Source organism: Petromyzon marinus, chromosome 24 (genome assembly GCF_048934315.1).
Source record: "Petromyzon marinus isolate PM22_M1 ecotype Great Lakes invasive population chromosome 24, UKy_Petmar_22M1.pri1.0, whole genome shotgun sequence".
Lineage (NCBI taxonomy): Eukaryota > Metazoa > Chordata > Hyperoartia > Petromyzontiformes > Petromyzontidae > Petromyzon > Petromyzon marinus.
The window spans coordinates 18,386,375-18,405,239 of NC_133690.1; the positions used below are offsets into that span (position 1 = coordinate 18,386,375).

At 53.6% G+C, this 18,865-nt stretch overlaps 1 protein-coding gene across 7 annotated transcripts in view; it reads right to left on the minus strand.

The window, feature by feature from the left end:
* PLEKHA7 (pleckstrin homology domain containing A7) overlaps positions 1 to 18,865 on the minus strand; it is a 90,987-nt gene that overhangs the window by 51,200 nt on the left and 20,922 nt on the right. Inside the window, exon 1 of one of the 7 annotated variants that reach the window (XM_076069496.1) lies at positions 12,575 to 12,780. The exons of 4 other annotated variants lie outside the window; for them this stretch is intronic. Coding sequence is in view for 1 of the 3 variants with exons in the window: in XM_076069493.1 (XP_075925608.1) it covers positions 6,751 to 6,770 (20 nt within the window). In the remaining 2 variants the exon portion in view is untranslated. Of the gene's footprint in view, positions 1 to 6,750; positions 6,835 to 7,985; positions 8,286 to 12,574; positions 12,781 to 18,865 lie in introns of those variants that run through there. 2 more of the 7 variants (XM_076069495.1, XM_076069493.1) reach the window with 2 other exon arrangements.

Below are 18,865 nucleotides of genomic sequence, written 5' to 3' on the forward strand. Positions count from 1 at the left end.
GCGCTGCGCCAAACGCCGCCCACATCTCTCTCGGCTGTCCCCGCGACCGGCGCCCCCACGGGGGGTTAATGGCCGAGTTGTGCCGGAGCGGTAACACAGAGCATGGGGCGGTAACTCAGAGCACGGAGCGGTAGCACGGAGCGAGCGGGCAGCCACACCGCGAGTGGCCAAATCGCCGAGCTCCATCCGTCCCCCGCGATGTCAGGAGGGGGTGACAAGAGAAGTGAAGTATGGAGTGGGGCCCCGGGTAGAATGTCTATCTGCTGCAAGGTTGGCCGGGGTCGCTGGGAAGGTAGCGGTGGAAGTTCAGCCGGAACGGGTTCCCCATCGCTGTCCCGGGGATTATCAGAATCTATTTTTATACTGGAGGAATCTGATGAGCTATAAAGCTCTCTTTTACAGAGCATCAGAACGTTACAATTATGATTAGGCATGCCACCTCCACCTCGCCTGGATTTGTAAATCCATGCCTCTACATTTAAGTTTTTTTTTATATTAGTAATTCATGTTTATGATTCATGATAATCAACAGCCAGGGTCAAACCACGGCTGGACGAAGACCCCCCCCCCCCCCTAAATCCGCTTTTAGATTCAATGTCCCGGATCGCTGTGTAGACTGTGGAGTCGGTGACACGTGACTCGTAGCCGGCCACAGCCCACAACGAGAGATAGACTGAATAGACGACGTTTCGGGCAATGGCCCTTCAGAAGTTGTATAAACCTGTTTATAGGACTCTAGGATTACCGGGTACAATGATTGATGGTTATCATGGATGGGCGTACCCCGGTAATGAATTAATCCCAACCCCGCCTGGCAGCGGTCCGAGTGAGAAGTTAAGACCTGGGTGGGTGTGTGTGAGTGTAAATGCCTGTGTGCACCTAGCCTGGCACGAGCGCCATAGAGACATCACCGCCACGAAGAAACGAATGGTGGCTGTTGCGTGTGGTGAGCGCACTGCCTTTGAACCTGGCCACCTGAGTTCGATTCCAGGCCATGGCTAATATCAGCGGCGAATATCTGAACGGTTCCTGTAGCGCACCTAGGTAAATTATGTCTCAAATAAGTGCCTGATCAGTGTCACGAGGGCACTGACGTTGGCCGTGAGCCGGAATCGGACTCGGGTCGCCGGGTTCAAAGTGCAGCATACTAATAGCCCCACCACGGCTCCCCGCACAAAGACAAGAGCCCCCGTGGAGTCTACACAAGCTGAAGGAGCAAGTGCTCTCAGCGAGGACCTATGAAGGCCTTAACGGGGCACGCGGTAGCAGTGTGGCTAGCACCACGCTCGGCCGCCTTTGTCTTCCCCGTCCCGATATTTACACACCGCACCAGGTATACTTGTACAAGGTAGAGTCGACCTGCGGGGGAGGCCAAGGACCGCTTCAGATATTCGTCCCTGAAGTTGGGCGGCCGCGAGCGGCAACTGAACTCGGGTCGCCGGGTTCGTAGCGCTGGGCGCTAACCACAGCGCCACCGCTCCCCATTCACGCGCTCATCTCATCGACCCGTCACGGAGGGAGGAATGGCGGGAGAGGAGGTGGAATTTCGCTCTTTTTAAGGAGGCCTGGCGTGGATCCCTCCCTGTGCACCCTAACCCTAACTCACACACTCACTCACACAATCACACACTCACTCACACAATCAACACACTTCGGGTTAGGGCTGCCCGTGATGCGTCCTCTCTCCCTGTGTGCGTACGCCGGGGCCACTATAAATAGCAGCCGTGTGCCGAGGTCCAATCGCACTCACGTCTACGCACTCATAGATATGGATATGTGGATGTGTATATATACAAATATTAAATGTACACACAATCCGAGTCTCGCTCTCTCATCATACACGCGCATTCACACCGGGACGTGAATACATTCGCGCACATATTCCTGCGCGCACACACTCATACAAAGACCCCCTATAGACATAACAGACTGTTGGGACAAGTGCTGTTAGCGTGCACCTATGAAGGCCGGCACGGCACACGAAGAGGTGGGTGGCCAACACCACGCCCGGCCGCCTTTGTCTCCCCAGTGTCGATGTTTACTACACACCGCAACAGATACTCATTTGAGGCTGAGTCGACGTGGGGGAGGCCCAGGACCGGTTCAGGTATTCACCGTGATTGTTGGTCGTGACCAGGAATTGAACTCGGATCGCCGGGTTTGTAGCAGAGTGTGCTAACCACTGCGCCACCGCTCCTCATACACATCCACACAAAGAGCTCCCATAATAGCCTTAACAGACTTTTGGGCGCACGCACTCACTCAAACACTCACACACGCACTCACTCACGCACTCACTCACTCACGCACTCACGCACTCACTCACGCACTCACTCACTTACGCACTCACGCACTCACGCACTCACTCACGCACTCACTCACTCACGCACTCACTCACTCACGCACTCACTCACTCACTCACGCACTCACTCACTCACGCACGCACGCACTCACTCACTCACGCACTCACTCACGCACTCACTCATTCACTCACGCACTCACTCACTCACGCACTCACTCACTCACTCACGCACTCACTCACTCACTCACGCACTCACGCACCCACTCACTCACGCACTCACCCACTCACTCACGCACTCACTCACGCACTCACTCACTCAAGCACTCACTCACTCACGCACGCACTCACGCACTCACGCACTCACTCACGCACTCACTCACGCACTAACTCACTCACTCACGCACTCACTCACGCACTAACTCACTCACTCACGCACGCACTCACGCACTCGCTCTTTGTCCCGTATCTTGACGGGGCACGTGAGATTGTCCACGTGCTATTTTCACAGCGCTCGGGAATACTGCCACTCACCACTCACGCACTCCAACACTCACGCGCAAAGACAAAGATCCCCCAAGTAGCCCACACAGGCTCAGGGGCAAGCGCTGCTGAGGTAGTAGCACCTATGAAGCCATGCACGACGCACGACAGGATGATGTGGCTAGGAATCACGCCCGGCCGCATTTGTCTTCCCAGTGCTGGTATGTACACGCCACACCAGCTACTCATTTGAAGCTGAGACGATCTAGGGGATGTTGGTCGTGAGCGGGAATCGAACTCGGATCTCCGGGTTTGCGGCACAGTGCGCTAACCACTGCGCCCACCGCTCCCCGTTAGACACGCACACCGCATCTTTGTGTGCGAGCAGAACTCAGCGACCTGTAACAATCTTTACGCATCCGGCTCATCACATCCAGTATACTTCCTATGATGAGTGTGGCTACGAGTCACCAGCATTAGTTAAAACTACAACCAAATAAAACCGGTAACCGTTTTCGCAATCGATTACCGGCTTGGGGAGGCCTGCATCCAGCAGTGGATTGACCATGGCTGCTGCTGATGATGATGATGACATTGAAGGAGCGTTTTTTGTTTTCACAGCGATGATCTCACTGGCGTGACTGTAAATGTGGACTTTGCTCTTCATTTGGAGCAGAACCCTTTGCTGTTGGACCCACGGCCTTGCCGGGAGACCCATAAACAAGCAAACCGTCAATAGAATGGCATGGAGACTATGTGTCATGCTTTGCATAGATGCAAAGGCTCAGATAGTCTCATTGCAAATGAGACTATCTGGTCGCTTGGATTCACACCTGGTTAAACAAGCAAACTTAACTTGACGTACAGCGAGACCCATATATTTTAATCGAGAACCATAGACTTCCATGGAGCTTATAGTTTCGCAAAGGTCTGGTAGACTTATATAGCGACTCATAGGCTTGCATAGACGACTATAAACTTTGCACGAAGAACCATACACTCGGAGCTCATATACTTGCATATAGAGACCCATAGACTTGCATAGAGACCCATAGACTTGCATAGAGACTCATCGACTTGCACAGTGCACTAACCGCCGCACCTCCTCCTAGCTTTGAGATTCCTCCTTCCTCTTCCTCCTCGAAGACACCGCTGGAACCATCATCACCCGCATCAGAAACATCGTCAACAGCAGGCCGATGCCGCACAGCTCCCTCATGAATGGAATATTAAAGACGCAGCCACAGTCGTGTGATTGTGGCCATGCAACCCAAACTATGAATCCGACAGTAAAGAGATCCACAGACTCTTGATTTAAAGCTTTCGTGACTGCAGGGATTCATATTCTTGGTTCTTTCGGTAAAGTCACGTAGAATGGGAAACATGTACAAACACAGAGACAATTTCAACCGAGAAGATGGATTCTGGCTTAGCAATCATTGGAAGGACTTGATCAACCATTTCGGGACTTAATTGATTGATCACGCTTAAGGTGTCTTTCAGACCGCATCCATTATTTTTCGTCTCCTCCCTCCTCTTTTCCGAACACAGATGGACTCGTCCATCTGAACAAACTGTCAAATCGCTCTCCGTGGTGCTAACATTAAAAAACCGCCACTTTTTTCACCAGAAGATATAAACTACAAACTAAACTCTTTTTTTTGCCAGGTAAGGCCCACTTAGCTACATAGCTCGTCTTCAGATGCGACCTGGCCACAAATGACAGCAAAACGAGAAGTGGCTTATCACGTAGAAAATCATCGCAACAAAATACTGTTCATGCACGTTGATTCTAAATATGGAGGGGAAAACCGGAGGACGCGGAGAAAAATCCACGCGACCACAGGGAGAGAGACACGCAAACTCCAAATACACAACGGGCATCAAGGCCGGAATCGAACCCACGACCTCCTGCATACCAGGCAAAGTAGTTAACATCTCGCCACCTCTCCCCTCCCCCTCTAAGACCCCCGGCTTACCTGCACCCCGACCAACGCCCCCCCCCCCCCCCCCCCTCGTGCTCGATTTACGTCGTTCGAGAGACAGAGAGACACGCCCAGAGCTCCATTCCACGCATTCCTCACCTGGGTGAGAGCGAGAGAGCGGCCTGGGGCTCGTTGAGCCAAACTAAGGCAGCTTTTCATGAATGCTGCTCTGGGCATCGCGACTGTCGATATTCGCTGGGGACTACAGCTCTCTCTCTCTTGCAATGTGTGCACGCCTCAAATGAGTACTCTGCGCGGTGGTGCGTAAACATCCCCACTCTGGAGGCAAAGGGCGGCCGGACATGGTGCTGGCCAACAACCCCCTCGTGTGCCGTGCAGAGAGGTGCTCGCTCACAGCACTTACCCCTAAAGTCCGTTAAGGCTATACGGGGGATCTTTGTCTTTGTACATTTGTACAGACCTTTGTCAGTCCTCTGCTGGATGAGTGGCCACCCCACGCCGTGGACTTGCAGAATAGAAACCCATAGACTTGCATAGAGACCCATAGGCTAGCGCAAAGCCAATATAATTGCATAGAGACCTACCCACGTCCTTGTCCCTCCTCCGATTAGCACGGTTGGTCTTCTTTGGTTCTTTCGGTAAAGTCACGTAGAATGATAATAAAATAATAAATTGATAAAATAAAATAACACAATAATATTCTCACGACGTTTCGGCCACAACACAAGCGGCCTTCATCAGGTGAAGGGGGCGAGACTGTCTGGTAGGACAGCGCTGTGTTGTGGCCGAAACGTCGTGAGAATATTATTGTGTTATTTTATTTTATCAATTTATTATTTTATTCTCATTCTACGTGACTTTACCGAAAGAACCAAAGAAGATGAATCATTGCAGTCACGAAAGCTTTAAATCGAAATTTAGCACGGTTGGCTTCGTGCGGTGGTACAGATGTTCAACATCCATACGTTGCGGTTGTTTGACGAAATTTCACCACGCCGGTGAAGGCGTGGGTGCAGGGATAGAGATGCGGGACCATAACAGGACACGGTACAACGATTGATTTTGCTGTACCGTCTTCTGCTGCTGCAAGGCCCCGCAGCAGCCTATAGCACCTGTTTTGCACGGTGGCCACCCATCCGAGCGCTTTGCAGGCTGAAGGCTGCTCGGCTTCCGAGATCACGTTTCAGCCGAGTCTATCCGGGGATCAACGACTCCCGGAATATATATTCCACATCCGGTACACCACATCCAACGTGCATCTTAGCCGTGGCTGCTGGGCACGTGCCACCTACTACCCCAGTCGAGTGTTCAAGTTGGGATTTTGTTGAACTCGAGGAACCAGGATACGAGTATCACTCGCAAGCGTGACCTGGGGCGTGAGGCTGTCAGCAGCGTGGCTATGATCGCTGCTGCTGCTGCTAAGTGATCCCAATGGAGCAATTTGCGGTGTAGTTTTCGAATTTGGCAAATTTGAACTCTGCTGCCGGCACATGGTGGGCGACTGTTTTGAATACTTACACAGAGCCACCTACCTACACAGAGCCACCTGCCTACACACAGCCACTACCCACACACAGTCACCTACCCACACACAGCCACCTACCTACATACAGCCAACTACCCTCACATAGCCACCTAGCTACACACAGCCAACTACCATCACATAGCCACCTAGCTACACACAGCCACCTACCTACTCACCACAGCCACCTACCACCATACAGCCACCTACCTACATACAGCCAACTACCTACACACAGCCACTACCCACACACAGCCACCTACCCACACACAGCCACCTACCTACATACAGCCAACTACCATCACATAGCCACCTAGCTACACACAGCCAACTACCATCACATAGCCACCTAGCTACACACAGCCATCTACCTACTCACCACAGCCACCTACCTACATACAGCTACCTACCTACACACAGCTATCTAGTTACACACAGCTACTTACCTACACACAGCTACCTACCTACACACAGCTATCTGGCTACACACAGCCACTTACCTACACACAGCCACCTCCATACTCAGCCAGCCCCACACTTATGCAGCCAATGTTGATGGCTTCGAAGGGATTCTGTAAGCCCTACAGAATCCCTTCTACAGCTGTGCCCATGGAGATGGGTTATGGGTGGGGAGAGATTTACGGGGCCGGGGTCGGGGGAGTGGGAGACGGAGGGCGAGTGGGGGGGGGGGCGAGACTTGGGGGAGTGGGAGATGGAGGGCGAGAGGGGGGGGGGGAGACGTGGGTGAGGGGGAGAGAGGGCGCGGCACAACGAGCACGCCGTGCGGGAGGGCGAGCGGAGTTCCCGGGAGCTCCACGGCAACAGATCCGAGTGTCCCGCGGGAGGAGCCTCGCGTGTCCCGAGATCGCACACGAGCCACTGCTGGTGAACACAGTGACCAAGCGGACACTACGCCTCCTTCTCATCATCGTCGTCATAATACTATTACGTATTTCTTTACACATCCCATCAGCCACGCGGCCTTCCTTGTGCCAGTGCATCTTGTTAGCGGCGTTGGTTCAATGCGAACAGAACTCCGAACCAGTTTCGACATTCAGTGTCTCGTCGGCGTTTAAGGCTGAGTCGACATAGGGGAAGGTCGGCCCGCGAACGGCTGTCACTGATGATCGCCGTTCACGTGCATCTATCGCGGGTTGGGGTGTTCAAAGCGCGGTTCACACACACACAGGTACGCGTGTGTGTGCATATACCCACGCGTGCACACACTTGTACAAATACAGCATAAAGATCCCCTATATAGCCTATACAGTCAGCTGGTGCAAGTGCTGCTCGTGAACATACATACACAGACACGTACATACGTGCACACACACACGTGCACACACTCACACGTGCACACACACACGTGCATACAAAGATACAAAGACAAAGATCCCCCGTATAGCTTTAACAGACTGTAGGAGGAAATTGCTGTTAGCGAGCACGTGCACACACACACACGTGCACACACACACACGTGCACACACACACGTGCACACACACGTGCGCACACACACGTGCACACACACGTGCGCACACACACACGTGCACACACACACGTGCACACACACACGTGCACACACACACGTGCACACACACGTGCACACACACGTGCACACACACGTGCACACACACGTGCACACACACGTGCACACACACGTGCACACACACGTGCACACACACGTGCACACACACGTGCACACACACGTGCACACACACGTGCACACACACGCACCTCGGCGGCACTTGCGCGCTCCCTCCCCGTCTTCACACGACGCACGGCTCCGCGTCCTTTGCCACCCCCCAAACAAAATCTCTCAACATTCCACTCGGGACTCGACAATGATGGGGGAGGAGGAGGAGCAGGAGAGGGAGGCACAGAGAGAGGGCGAAACAGAGAGAGAAACGAGAGAGCGCGAGAGGGTTGGAGATGAGAGCGAGCGAGAGAGACGTTTACACTCTCTGGCAGAGAGCAGAGAGAGACAGAGAGAGAGCTACTGGCCAATTGGGAGAGAGTGCGATGGAGTTGTTCTGGACAAAGGGTCTCGGAGATGGGGCCCCAGGCATGGATCATGAATATTGACGATGCCCGCGTGGGTAGGTGGGTGGGTGGATGTGGGGGCAGGGTGGTGGGTATGTGGCCGGGCGGGGGGGTATTGTGTGAGCCGGGGTGTGGTGGCATGGCAATTTAACAACAACTGCTCCCGCTGCAGGAGAGAAGGCGATGTTTTCAAAAACCAGAAGCGGCAGAAGCGTGGAGAGGAGGGCGCCGTGGGGCAATTCCTCTCGCGAGAGACGCAGTGGCTCCTCGCCTTTACACTGCAGCCTTGCCCCCCTTTGGTTCTCAGTAGCTAAAGCGATGTAGAATGTGAATAACTACATGGGAGTTGATGAATAACTACATAGGGGTTAATGAAACAAAGTAAGTTGTTGCTTGCCCGTGCTTATTTTTTGTTTCGATTATTTACCTACGAAAAAAAAGTTCTGCCCATGTTTCGCACCCCCAGAAAGTGCATCTCGCAACCCCAGGGGATGCAGCGTGCACCCCCCGGTTAAGAAGAGGAACCACTGCTCCAAGTGACGAGGTGTTCTTTCCACCAGAACACGCGTGTAATCCGACACGCGTGTTCTGGTGGAACAGGCAGACGATTCCACTCAGCTACCCCAATACAACCACACGTGTTCAAGCGGAACACGGCTAACATCAGTGGTGAGCGATATCAATGTATCACTGACCGGCATTAATACGTCTATGAGTTAAATCTCAGCTCCGTTGCAATAAATAGACCATGATGAGTAAGAAAAATCGTGCATACGCACTGATTCTGTGAGGAGTTCTAGGGCGTTAAGGTAGCGCTCACGTCAGGTACGCAGGGAGCAGTGCATCCACAACCGAAGAGCCAGCCAGCCACTCGCCATCATCTCTACCCCTCACCAAACTAGCCAGACAGCCACTCGCCATCATCTCTATCCCTCACCAAACTAGCCAGCCAGACACTCGCCGTCATCTCTATCTCTCACCAAACTAGCCAGCCAGACACTCGCCATCATCTTTACAGCTCACCAAACTAGCCAGCCAGCCACTCGCCATCATCTCTATCTCTCACCAAACTAGCCAGCCCAAAACTCGCCATCATCTCTATCTCTCACCAAACTAGCCAGCCAGACACTCGCCATCATCTCTATCTCTCACCAAACTAGCCAGCCAGACACTCGCCATCATCTCTACCCCTCAACAAACTAACCAACCAGCCACTCGCCATTATCTCTAGCCCTCACCAAACTAGCCAGCCAGTCACTCGCCATGATCTCTACCCCTCACCAAACTAGCCAGCCAGACACTCGCCACCATCTCTATCTCTCACCAAACTAGCCAGCCAGACACTCGCCATCATCTCTATCTCTCACCAAACTAGCCAGCCAGACACTCGCCATCATCTCTATCTCTCACCAAACTAGCCAGCCAGACACTCGCCATCATCTCTATCTCTCACCAAACTAGCCAGCCAGCCACTCGCCATCATCTCTATCCCGCACCAAACTAGCCAGCGAGCCACTCGCCATCATCTCTACCCCTCACCAAACTACACAGCCAGTCACTCACCATAATCTTTATCCCTCACCAAACTAGCCAACCAGACACCCGCCATCATCTCCATCCCTCACCAAACTAGCCAGCCAGATACTCGCCATCATCTCCATCCCTCACCAAACTAGCCAACCAGCCACTAGCCATTATCTCCATCCCTCACCAAACAAGCCAGCCAGACACCCGCCATCATCTCCATCCCTCACCAAACTAGCCAGCCAGACACTCGCCATCATCTCTACCCCTCACCAAACTAGCCAGCCAGACACTCGCCATCATCTCTACCCCTCACCAAACTAGCCAGCCAGTCACTCGCCATCATCTCTATCCCTCACCAAACTAGCCAGGCAGACACTCGCCATCATCTCTATCCCTCACCAAACTAGCCAGCCAGATACTCGCCATCATCTTTATCCCTCATCAAACTAGCCAGCCACTCACCATCGTCTCTACCCCTCAAAAAAACTAGCCAACCAGCCACTCACCATCATCTCTATCGCTCACCAAACTAGCCAGCCAGACACTCACCATCATCTCTATCCCTCACCAAACTAGCCAGCCAGCCACTCGCCATCATCTCTACCCCTCACCAAACTAACCAGACAGACACTCGCCATCATCTCTACCCCTCACCAAACTAGCCAGCCAGCCACTCGCCATCATCTCTACCCCTCACCAAACTAGCCAGCCAGATACTCGCCATCATCTCTATCCCTCACGAAACTAGCCAGCCACTCAACCTCGTCTCTACCCCTCACCAAACTAGCCAACCAGCCACGCGCCATCATCTCTACCCCTCACCAAACTAGCCAGCCAGACACTCACCATCATGTCTACCCCTCACCAAACTAGACAGCCACCATCATCGCTATCCCTCACAAAACTAGCCAGCCAGCCAATCGCCATTATTCTCTATCCCTCACCAAACTAGCCAGACAGCCACTCGTCATCATCTCTACCCCTCACCAAACTAGCCAGCCAGCCACTCGCCATCATCTCTATCCCTCACCAAACTAGCCAGACAGCCACTCGCCATCATCTCTATCCCTCACCAAACTAGCCAGCCAGACACTCGCCATCATCTCTATCCCTCACCAAACTAGCCAGCCAGACACTCGCCATCATCTCTATCTCTCACCAAACTAGCCAGCCAGACACTCGCCATCATCTCTATCTCTCACCAAACTAGCCAGCCAGCCACTAGCCATTATCTCTACCCCTCACCAAACTAGCCAGCCAGCCACTCGTCATCATCTCTATCCCTCACCAAACTAGCCAGCCAGACACTCGTCATCATCTCTATCTCTCACCAAACTAGCCAGACAGCCACTCGTCATCATCTCTATCCCTCACCAAACTAGCCAGCCAGACACTCGTCATCATCTCTACCCCTCACCAAACTAGCCAGCCAGCCACTCGCCATCATCTCTATCTCTCACCAAACTAGCCAGCCAGACACTCGCCATCATCTCTACCCCACACCAAACTAGCCAACCAGCCACTCGCCATCATCTCTACCCCTCACCAACCTAGCCAGCCAGCCACTCGCCATCATCTCTACCCTTCACCAAACTAGCCAGCCAGACACTCGTGCCAGCTCGATCCCCGATCCTAACAACTCCACCCCCTGAACGCCACCGCGCCCCCTTCTCCCCTCCCAGTGTTGGGCCTTGAGGCTCAGCGACGCGTGACTCATCGCTGGCGACGATCCACCTGTCCTTGACGGACACGTGGAGTGGGGGGCTGTTTATTCTTTGCTCCCCACCCCACCCTCCTTCCTCTCCCATCCCCCCGCCCCTTCACCCCTCCCCACCCCCCATGCTCTCCACTGCTATGGCGCAGCACCTGCGTGTGGTTACGAGCGGAACGCGCGGCGATTTCTTTACGGGGCGTTGTGGAGGCGGTACTGGTCATGGGAGAGGATGAGGTGGCAAGAAGAGGAAGAGAGAAGAGGAGGAGGATGGAGGTTAAGGAGGTAGTGGTAGTGATGGTGGAGGAGTTGCAGGAGGATGATGAGGTGGTAGTGATGGTGATTGGGGAGGAGGATGAGGTGGTAGTGATGGTGATTGGGGAGGAGGAGGATGATGAGGTGGTAGTGGTGGTGATTGGGGAGGAGGAAGGGGGTGGAAGTTTGAGGAAGAGTTGTCGTTGTTTCTCCTGCTGGTGAATCTCAGGGTGAGTCAAACTGATTATTTGATTATTTGTAAACACCCACTACTCGGGTTCCAGTAATGAAACCCATTAGCCATCCAGAGACTTTAGTACATTTACTTTAAATACTCATTTAATGCTAAGTCTATGAGAGCTCGAGGAACTGGTCCAGGTATCACTCGTCACGATTATCATCCATAGCGGCTGGGAATCCATGGCTCGGGTAGACAGGTACGGAGCGCAAACAGTAACACACAACACATAAACAAAGATCCGTCGTGTAGGATAACAAGCTGAGTCAACCTCTCAAGGCCCAGGACCGGATCAGATAATCTTCACTGGTGTTAGCCATGAGCGGGAATCGAACCCGGGTCCCCACGATGTACACACAACAACAACCACCATTCGCCACTAAGTGCGGTGACGCCACCACGGCGCTTGTGCCAGGCTATGTGCACGTTATGACCACGTGAAGTGGTCATAACGCTGTATATAGACAGACCCAGCAGGTGCCATGGGTTGACTGAGATGACTGGCCGATGCACAACCTGTGCCCGCTAGTGTGCCAACTTGCTGTGTTTTACCCGCCCGGAGCTCCGCTCTTTGTTCTGAACGTCGCTCCTCTTGCCCTCCGTTGTCGCTGTATATACAAGACAAAGACAAAGCCAAAATCCCTCGTATAGTCTTAACAGACTGTTGTGGCAAGTGCTGTTAGCGGACACCTATGAAGGCCGGCACGGCACATGAGGGGTGGGTGGCCAACACCACGCCCACACATTCACGCCTATACCACTGCCCTCTCTCCTACGAACAGCCAACAACATAACTTGGCACAACCACGTGAGTTCAATAGAAAGCCCCCTAGCCCCCCACCTCCTGCACCCCCCACTCTCCACCTTAACAGACGCCCCCCCCCCACCAACTTCCTCGCTACACGTGGCCCGACTTAGAGCCACGTCTTAGCCGGTTGGTTCACGACTTCAAAGTTGTTGATGCGTAAAACGCATAATAATAAATAATAATAAAAGCATAATAAATCTAGAGCCCTTCGCCCATCTACTGCTGGATGAAGAAGATTTCACCTCCCCACGCCGTGTCGGCCGTTGGTGGGTGACGAAGGCGGCGTGGGGGCGGGGGGGGCGTTGTGTGACTCTACTTCACCACGCTGGTCGATCAGTGTGCGGGTCGAGTCCAGAATCAGTCGGGATGTCGCTTGACCGATGTAAGAAGCCCATGGCCGGGAATTGAACTCGTCCGTGAGCTGGCTTGCAGCGCAGTGGGCTATCCGCTGCGCCACGGCTCCGGCCAGGAACAACAACAGGTCACGTTAACAACAACAGCGGACGGAATGCGCCCTCTGAGCTGGGAGCGTTTCATGTGGAGCGCTGCGTCTCAGCGAGGGTCCGTGACGACACAAACACGAACCACGTGCACACACACCTCGCCCCCCCCCCCACCCCGAAACCCACCACCCACCAACAACAGATCACCACAGAACTCTGCCCCCCTAACTCGACCCCCACCATACCAAGGTTGGGCCAGGTGCTGGTGGTTGGTGGCTACGCTGCACGTGGCTGCCTGTAACGCGGCACTGTGGAGGCAGCAGCGAGGGGTTGGTGGATCACCGCACACACAGATGTTGTTGTGAAACTCCCTTACCGCGGGCAGGCCTCGAGGATGAGTCGCGCCTCTGGCGCGCGAGGAGAATGCGGTGTAGCAATGTGTGGACGAATCTCCATCCGTACAATCTGTGTGGGTGCTCCGGTTTCCTCCCACATGCATAAACACTCAAAGATTGGCCGATAACAAAACCTTCATAACACACAGCGGGGAACGCAGAGCTCGGGAAATCGTCGGTCGTGCCGGCTCGTCACCGCGTGGCTGCTGCTGACTTCCCGCTCGTCTGTGATTCCTCCTCCTGGAGCCTCTGAGTCGTCCTGTCTCTCTCTGAGTCATCCTCTCTCTCTCTGAGTCGTCTTCTCTATCTCTGAGTCGTCTTCTCTCCCTGAGTCGTCCTCTCTCTCTCTAAGTCGCTATCTCTCTCTCTGAGTCGTCATCTCTCTCTCTCTGAGTCATCTTCTCTCTCTCTCTGAGTCGTTATCTCTCTCCCTGAGTCGTCCTCTCTCTCTCCCTGAATCATCCTCTCTCCCTGAGTCGTCCTCTCTCCCTGAGTCGTCCTCTCTCTCTCTCTGAGTCGTCCTCTCTCCCTGAGTCGTCCTCTCTCTCTGAGTCGTCCTCTCAGTGTGTGTGTGATTATAATCACACACACTCTCCAGTGTGTGTGATTATAATCACACACACTGGAGAGGCGACGTCGTGTTGAGCACACGCGCTTTAATAAACGCTACACGACGATAGAGAGAGAAACGTGGGGGGGGGGGGGTAGAGTTTGGTTTCCAAGCGGCCAGCGAGGGTCGATAAACTCAATTCACGGGGTCTGGTTTCCCCCGCGTCTCTCCCCGATCTACAATTCCCCTTGTACCCCCCCCCCTCACGCCACCCCTCCCGTGTGCTGTCCCCCGTGAGGTCCCGGGGCGAGTTGTAGGCGGTGTTGTCATAACACGGGAAGTCATCGGCGTGCTCGTGAACACGAGGAGACCCATGGCAAACACACACAGCCCTAACCACACGTCCTCACACACACACACAGCCCTAACCACACGTCCTCACACACATACACAGCCCTAACCACACGTCCTCACACACACACACACAGCCCTAATCACACGTTCACACACACACACAGCCCTAACCACACGTCCTCACACACATACACACACACAGCCCTAACCACACGTCCTCACACACACACACAGCCCTAACCACACGTCCTCACACACACACACAGCCCTAACCACACGTCCTCACACACATACACACACACAGCCCTAACCACACGTCCTCACACACACACACAGCCCTAACCACACGTCCTCACACACACACACAGCCCTAACCACACGTCCTCACACACACACACAGCCCTAACCACACGTCCTCACACACACACACAGCCCTAATCACACGTCCTCACACACACACACAGCCCTAACCACACGTCCTCACACACACACACAGCCCTAACCACACGTCCTCACACACACACACACAGCCCTAACCACACGTCCTCACACACACACATACAGCCCTAACCACATGTCCTCACACACACACACAGCCCTAACCACACGTCCTCATACACATACACACATACAGCCCTAACCACACGTCCTCACACACACACAGCCCTAACCACACGTCCTCACACACATACACACATACAGCCCTAACCACACGTCCTCACACACACACACAGCCATAACCACACGTCCTCACACACATACACACATACAGCCCTAACCACACGTCCTCACACACACACAGCCCTAACCACACGTCCTCACACACACACACAGCCCTAACCACACGTCCTCACACACATACACACAGCCCTAACCACACGTCCTCACAAACACACACACAGCCCTAACCACACGTCCTCACACACACACACAGCCCTAACCACACGTCCTCACACACACACACAGCCCTAACCACACGTCCTCACACACATACACACATACAGCCCTAACCACACGTCCTCACACACACACACAGCCCTAACCACACGTCCTCACAAACACACACACAGCCCTAACCACACGTTCACACACACATACAGCCCTAACCACACGTCCTCACACACACACAGCCCTAACCACACGTCCTCACACACACACACAGCCCTAACCACACGTCCTCACAAACACACACACAGCCCTAACCACACGTCCTCACACACACACACAGCCCTAACCACACGTCCTCACACACATACACACATACAGCCCTAACCACACGTCCTCACACACACACACAGCCCTAACCACACGTCCTCACACACATACACACAGCCCTAACCACACGTCCTCACACACATACACACAGCCCTAACCACACGTTCACACACACACAGCCCTAACCACACGTCCTCACACACACACACAGCCCTAACCACACGTCCTCACACACACACACAGCCCTAACCACACGTCCTCACACACACACAGCCCTAACCACACGTTCACACACACACACAGCCCTAACCACACGTCCTCACACACACACACAGCCCTAACCACACGTCCTCACACACACACACAGCCCTAACCACACGTCCTCACACACACACAGCCCTAACCACACGTCCTCACACACACACAGCCCTAACCACACGTTCACACACACAGCCCTAATCACACGTTCACACACACACAGCCCTAACCACACGTCCTCACACACACACAGCCCTAACCACACGTCCTCACACACACATACACACACAGCCCTAACCACACGTCCTCACACACACATACACACAGCCCTAATCACACGTCCTCACGCACACGCACCGCACCTGCCATCGGACTTTCACGATCGCGGCTCAGAGAGAAACGGACACGCCCCCGCAACCCATGTGATTTGTCCGACGTTTCGCTCCACGTGTTGGGAGCTTCTTCGCGAACTGTGGGGGCCGTGCTAAGAACCCCCTGCACGCCTCGGTTCAACATCGGCGTGAGACTCTCCCCCAAGTCGACTCGAGCTTAGGCGAGCGGTGTGGTCGTACGAGGAACGGTGTGTAGGCACCAACGCTGGGAAGACAAAGGCGGCCTGGAATGTCGCTAACCGCACCCCTCGTGCGCTGTCCCGGCCTTAATAGGCGGTGCCTGATAACAGCCCCTTGCCCCAGCAGTCCGTACAAGGCTACCCGGGGATCTTTGATCTCTGTCTTTGACCTTTGTGGGTTTTAGGGTGCGCGTATGTTGTGTACCAATGGGTGTGAGGGCATGTGTACGTCTCTGTGTGTGTCTGTGTGTGTGTCTGTGTGTGTATATCAGTCTGTGTATCTACATGTGTACGTCTCTGTGTGTCTGTGTGTGTCTGTGTGTGTGTGTCTGTATGTGTCTGTGTGTGCAAATCAGTCTGTGTATCTACATGTGTACGTCTCTGTGTGTGTGTCTGTGTGTGTCTGTGTGTGTGTGTATATCAGTCTGTGTATCTACATGTGTACGTCTCTGTGTGTCTGTGTGTGTGTCTGTGTGTGTGTGTCTGTGTGTGTCTGTGTGTATGTGTCTTTGTGTGTGTGTGCCTGTGTGTCTGTGTGTGTGTCTGTGTGTGTCTGTGTGTGTGTCTGTGTGTATGTGTCTGTGTGTGTGCCTGTGTGTCTGTGTGTGTCTGTGTGTGTGTGTCTGTGTGTGTATGTGTGTGTATACCAATCTGTGTATCTACATGTGTACGTCCCTGTGTGTCTGTGTGTGTCTGTGTGTGTGTCTGTGTGTGTCTGCGTGTGTCTGTGTGTGTGTGTCTGTGTGTGTATCTACATGTGTACGTCCCTGTGTCTACGTCTCTGTGTGTCTGTGTGTGTCTGTGTGTATATGTGTCTGTGTGTATATGTGTCTGTGTGTATATCAGTCTGTGTATCTACATGTGACTGGTGTCTGTGTGTCGATGTATATCTAGGTTGACTGCGCCTCAAATGAGTACCTGATGGTACGGTGTGTACACATCAGCCATGGGGAGACAAAGGCGACCGGGCGTGGTGCTGCCTACCCACCCCCCTTGTATGCCGTGCCGGACTGTACAGGTGCTGCTCGCTAACAGCACTTGCCCCAACAGTCTGTTAAGGCTATACGGGGGATCTTTGTGTGAGTGTGTCTGAGAGTCGTGGGCCGGACTGCGAGAAATTAAAGTGTGCGTTTCGCCACGCCTCGTTACAGACTTGCAACATACCCACGGGTAGACCCCTCATCCCTCCCTGCAGCACGGTAGCCGACACTACGTCATACAGCACAGCGGCTGTATTTAGTTAGCCGGCATCATCAGCCACCAACATCATCAGCTCATTCTACTCAAATATGTCTTTGCCTACAAACGCCTGACAGTTCACCATCATTGACTGCTGACGTCAAAACCCGCGCAGAGTGTTGCTTGTGTTGACCCAGCGCTGCTGAAATGATGCACACTCAGAAGGAAGACAGCGTGGCTGACGGGATGTGTAAAGAGTGTTAGTTTCACGTGGACGGACAGACGCTTGTGTATAATGGTCTTGCCAGACCGAAATCATCAGCAACATCTGTTGAAGCAAACAAACCCGTGGACTGGTTTCGACCTTCTGCGTCTCATCAGCAAAGTGGGGCCGGTTAAACAAATGCCTCTGGGTTGCCAGATGTGAGGGGGGAGGTGGAGATGGGGGGGGAGTAAATTATGCGGGCTGAGAAGAGGCGAGCGGCGGTGGTAAACTTGAGTGGGGATCGAACCGTGGGTTTTCACGGGCAAGGTCGAACGGGAGTGAGTGTGTGTAGTGAGTGTGTGTAGTGAGTGTGTGTACGCATGTGATTGACGTAAAGAATGCGTGAGTCAGTGAGTAAGGAGTGCTACATTCCTGCCCGCTTGGGTCAATTTTTATTTTAATCAGGAAGGCGTGGGACGTCAGAGGGCCACACACATACACGCAGCCCTAACCACACGTTCACACACATACACACAGCCCTAACCACACGTTCACACACACACACACCCCTAACCACACGTTCACACACACACACAGCCCTAACCACACGTTCACACACATACACACCCCTAACCACTCGTTCACACACACACACACAGCCCTAACCACACGTTCACACACAGCCCTAACCACACGTTCACACACACACACAGCCCTAACCACACGTTCACACACACACACACCCCTAACCACACGTTCACACACACACACACACACCCCTAACCACTCGTTCACACACACACACACACCCCTAACCACACGTTCACACACAGCCCTAACCACACGTTCACACACACACAGCCCT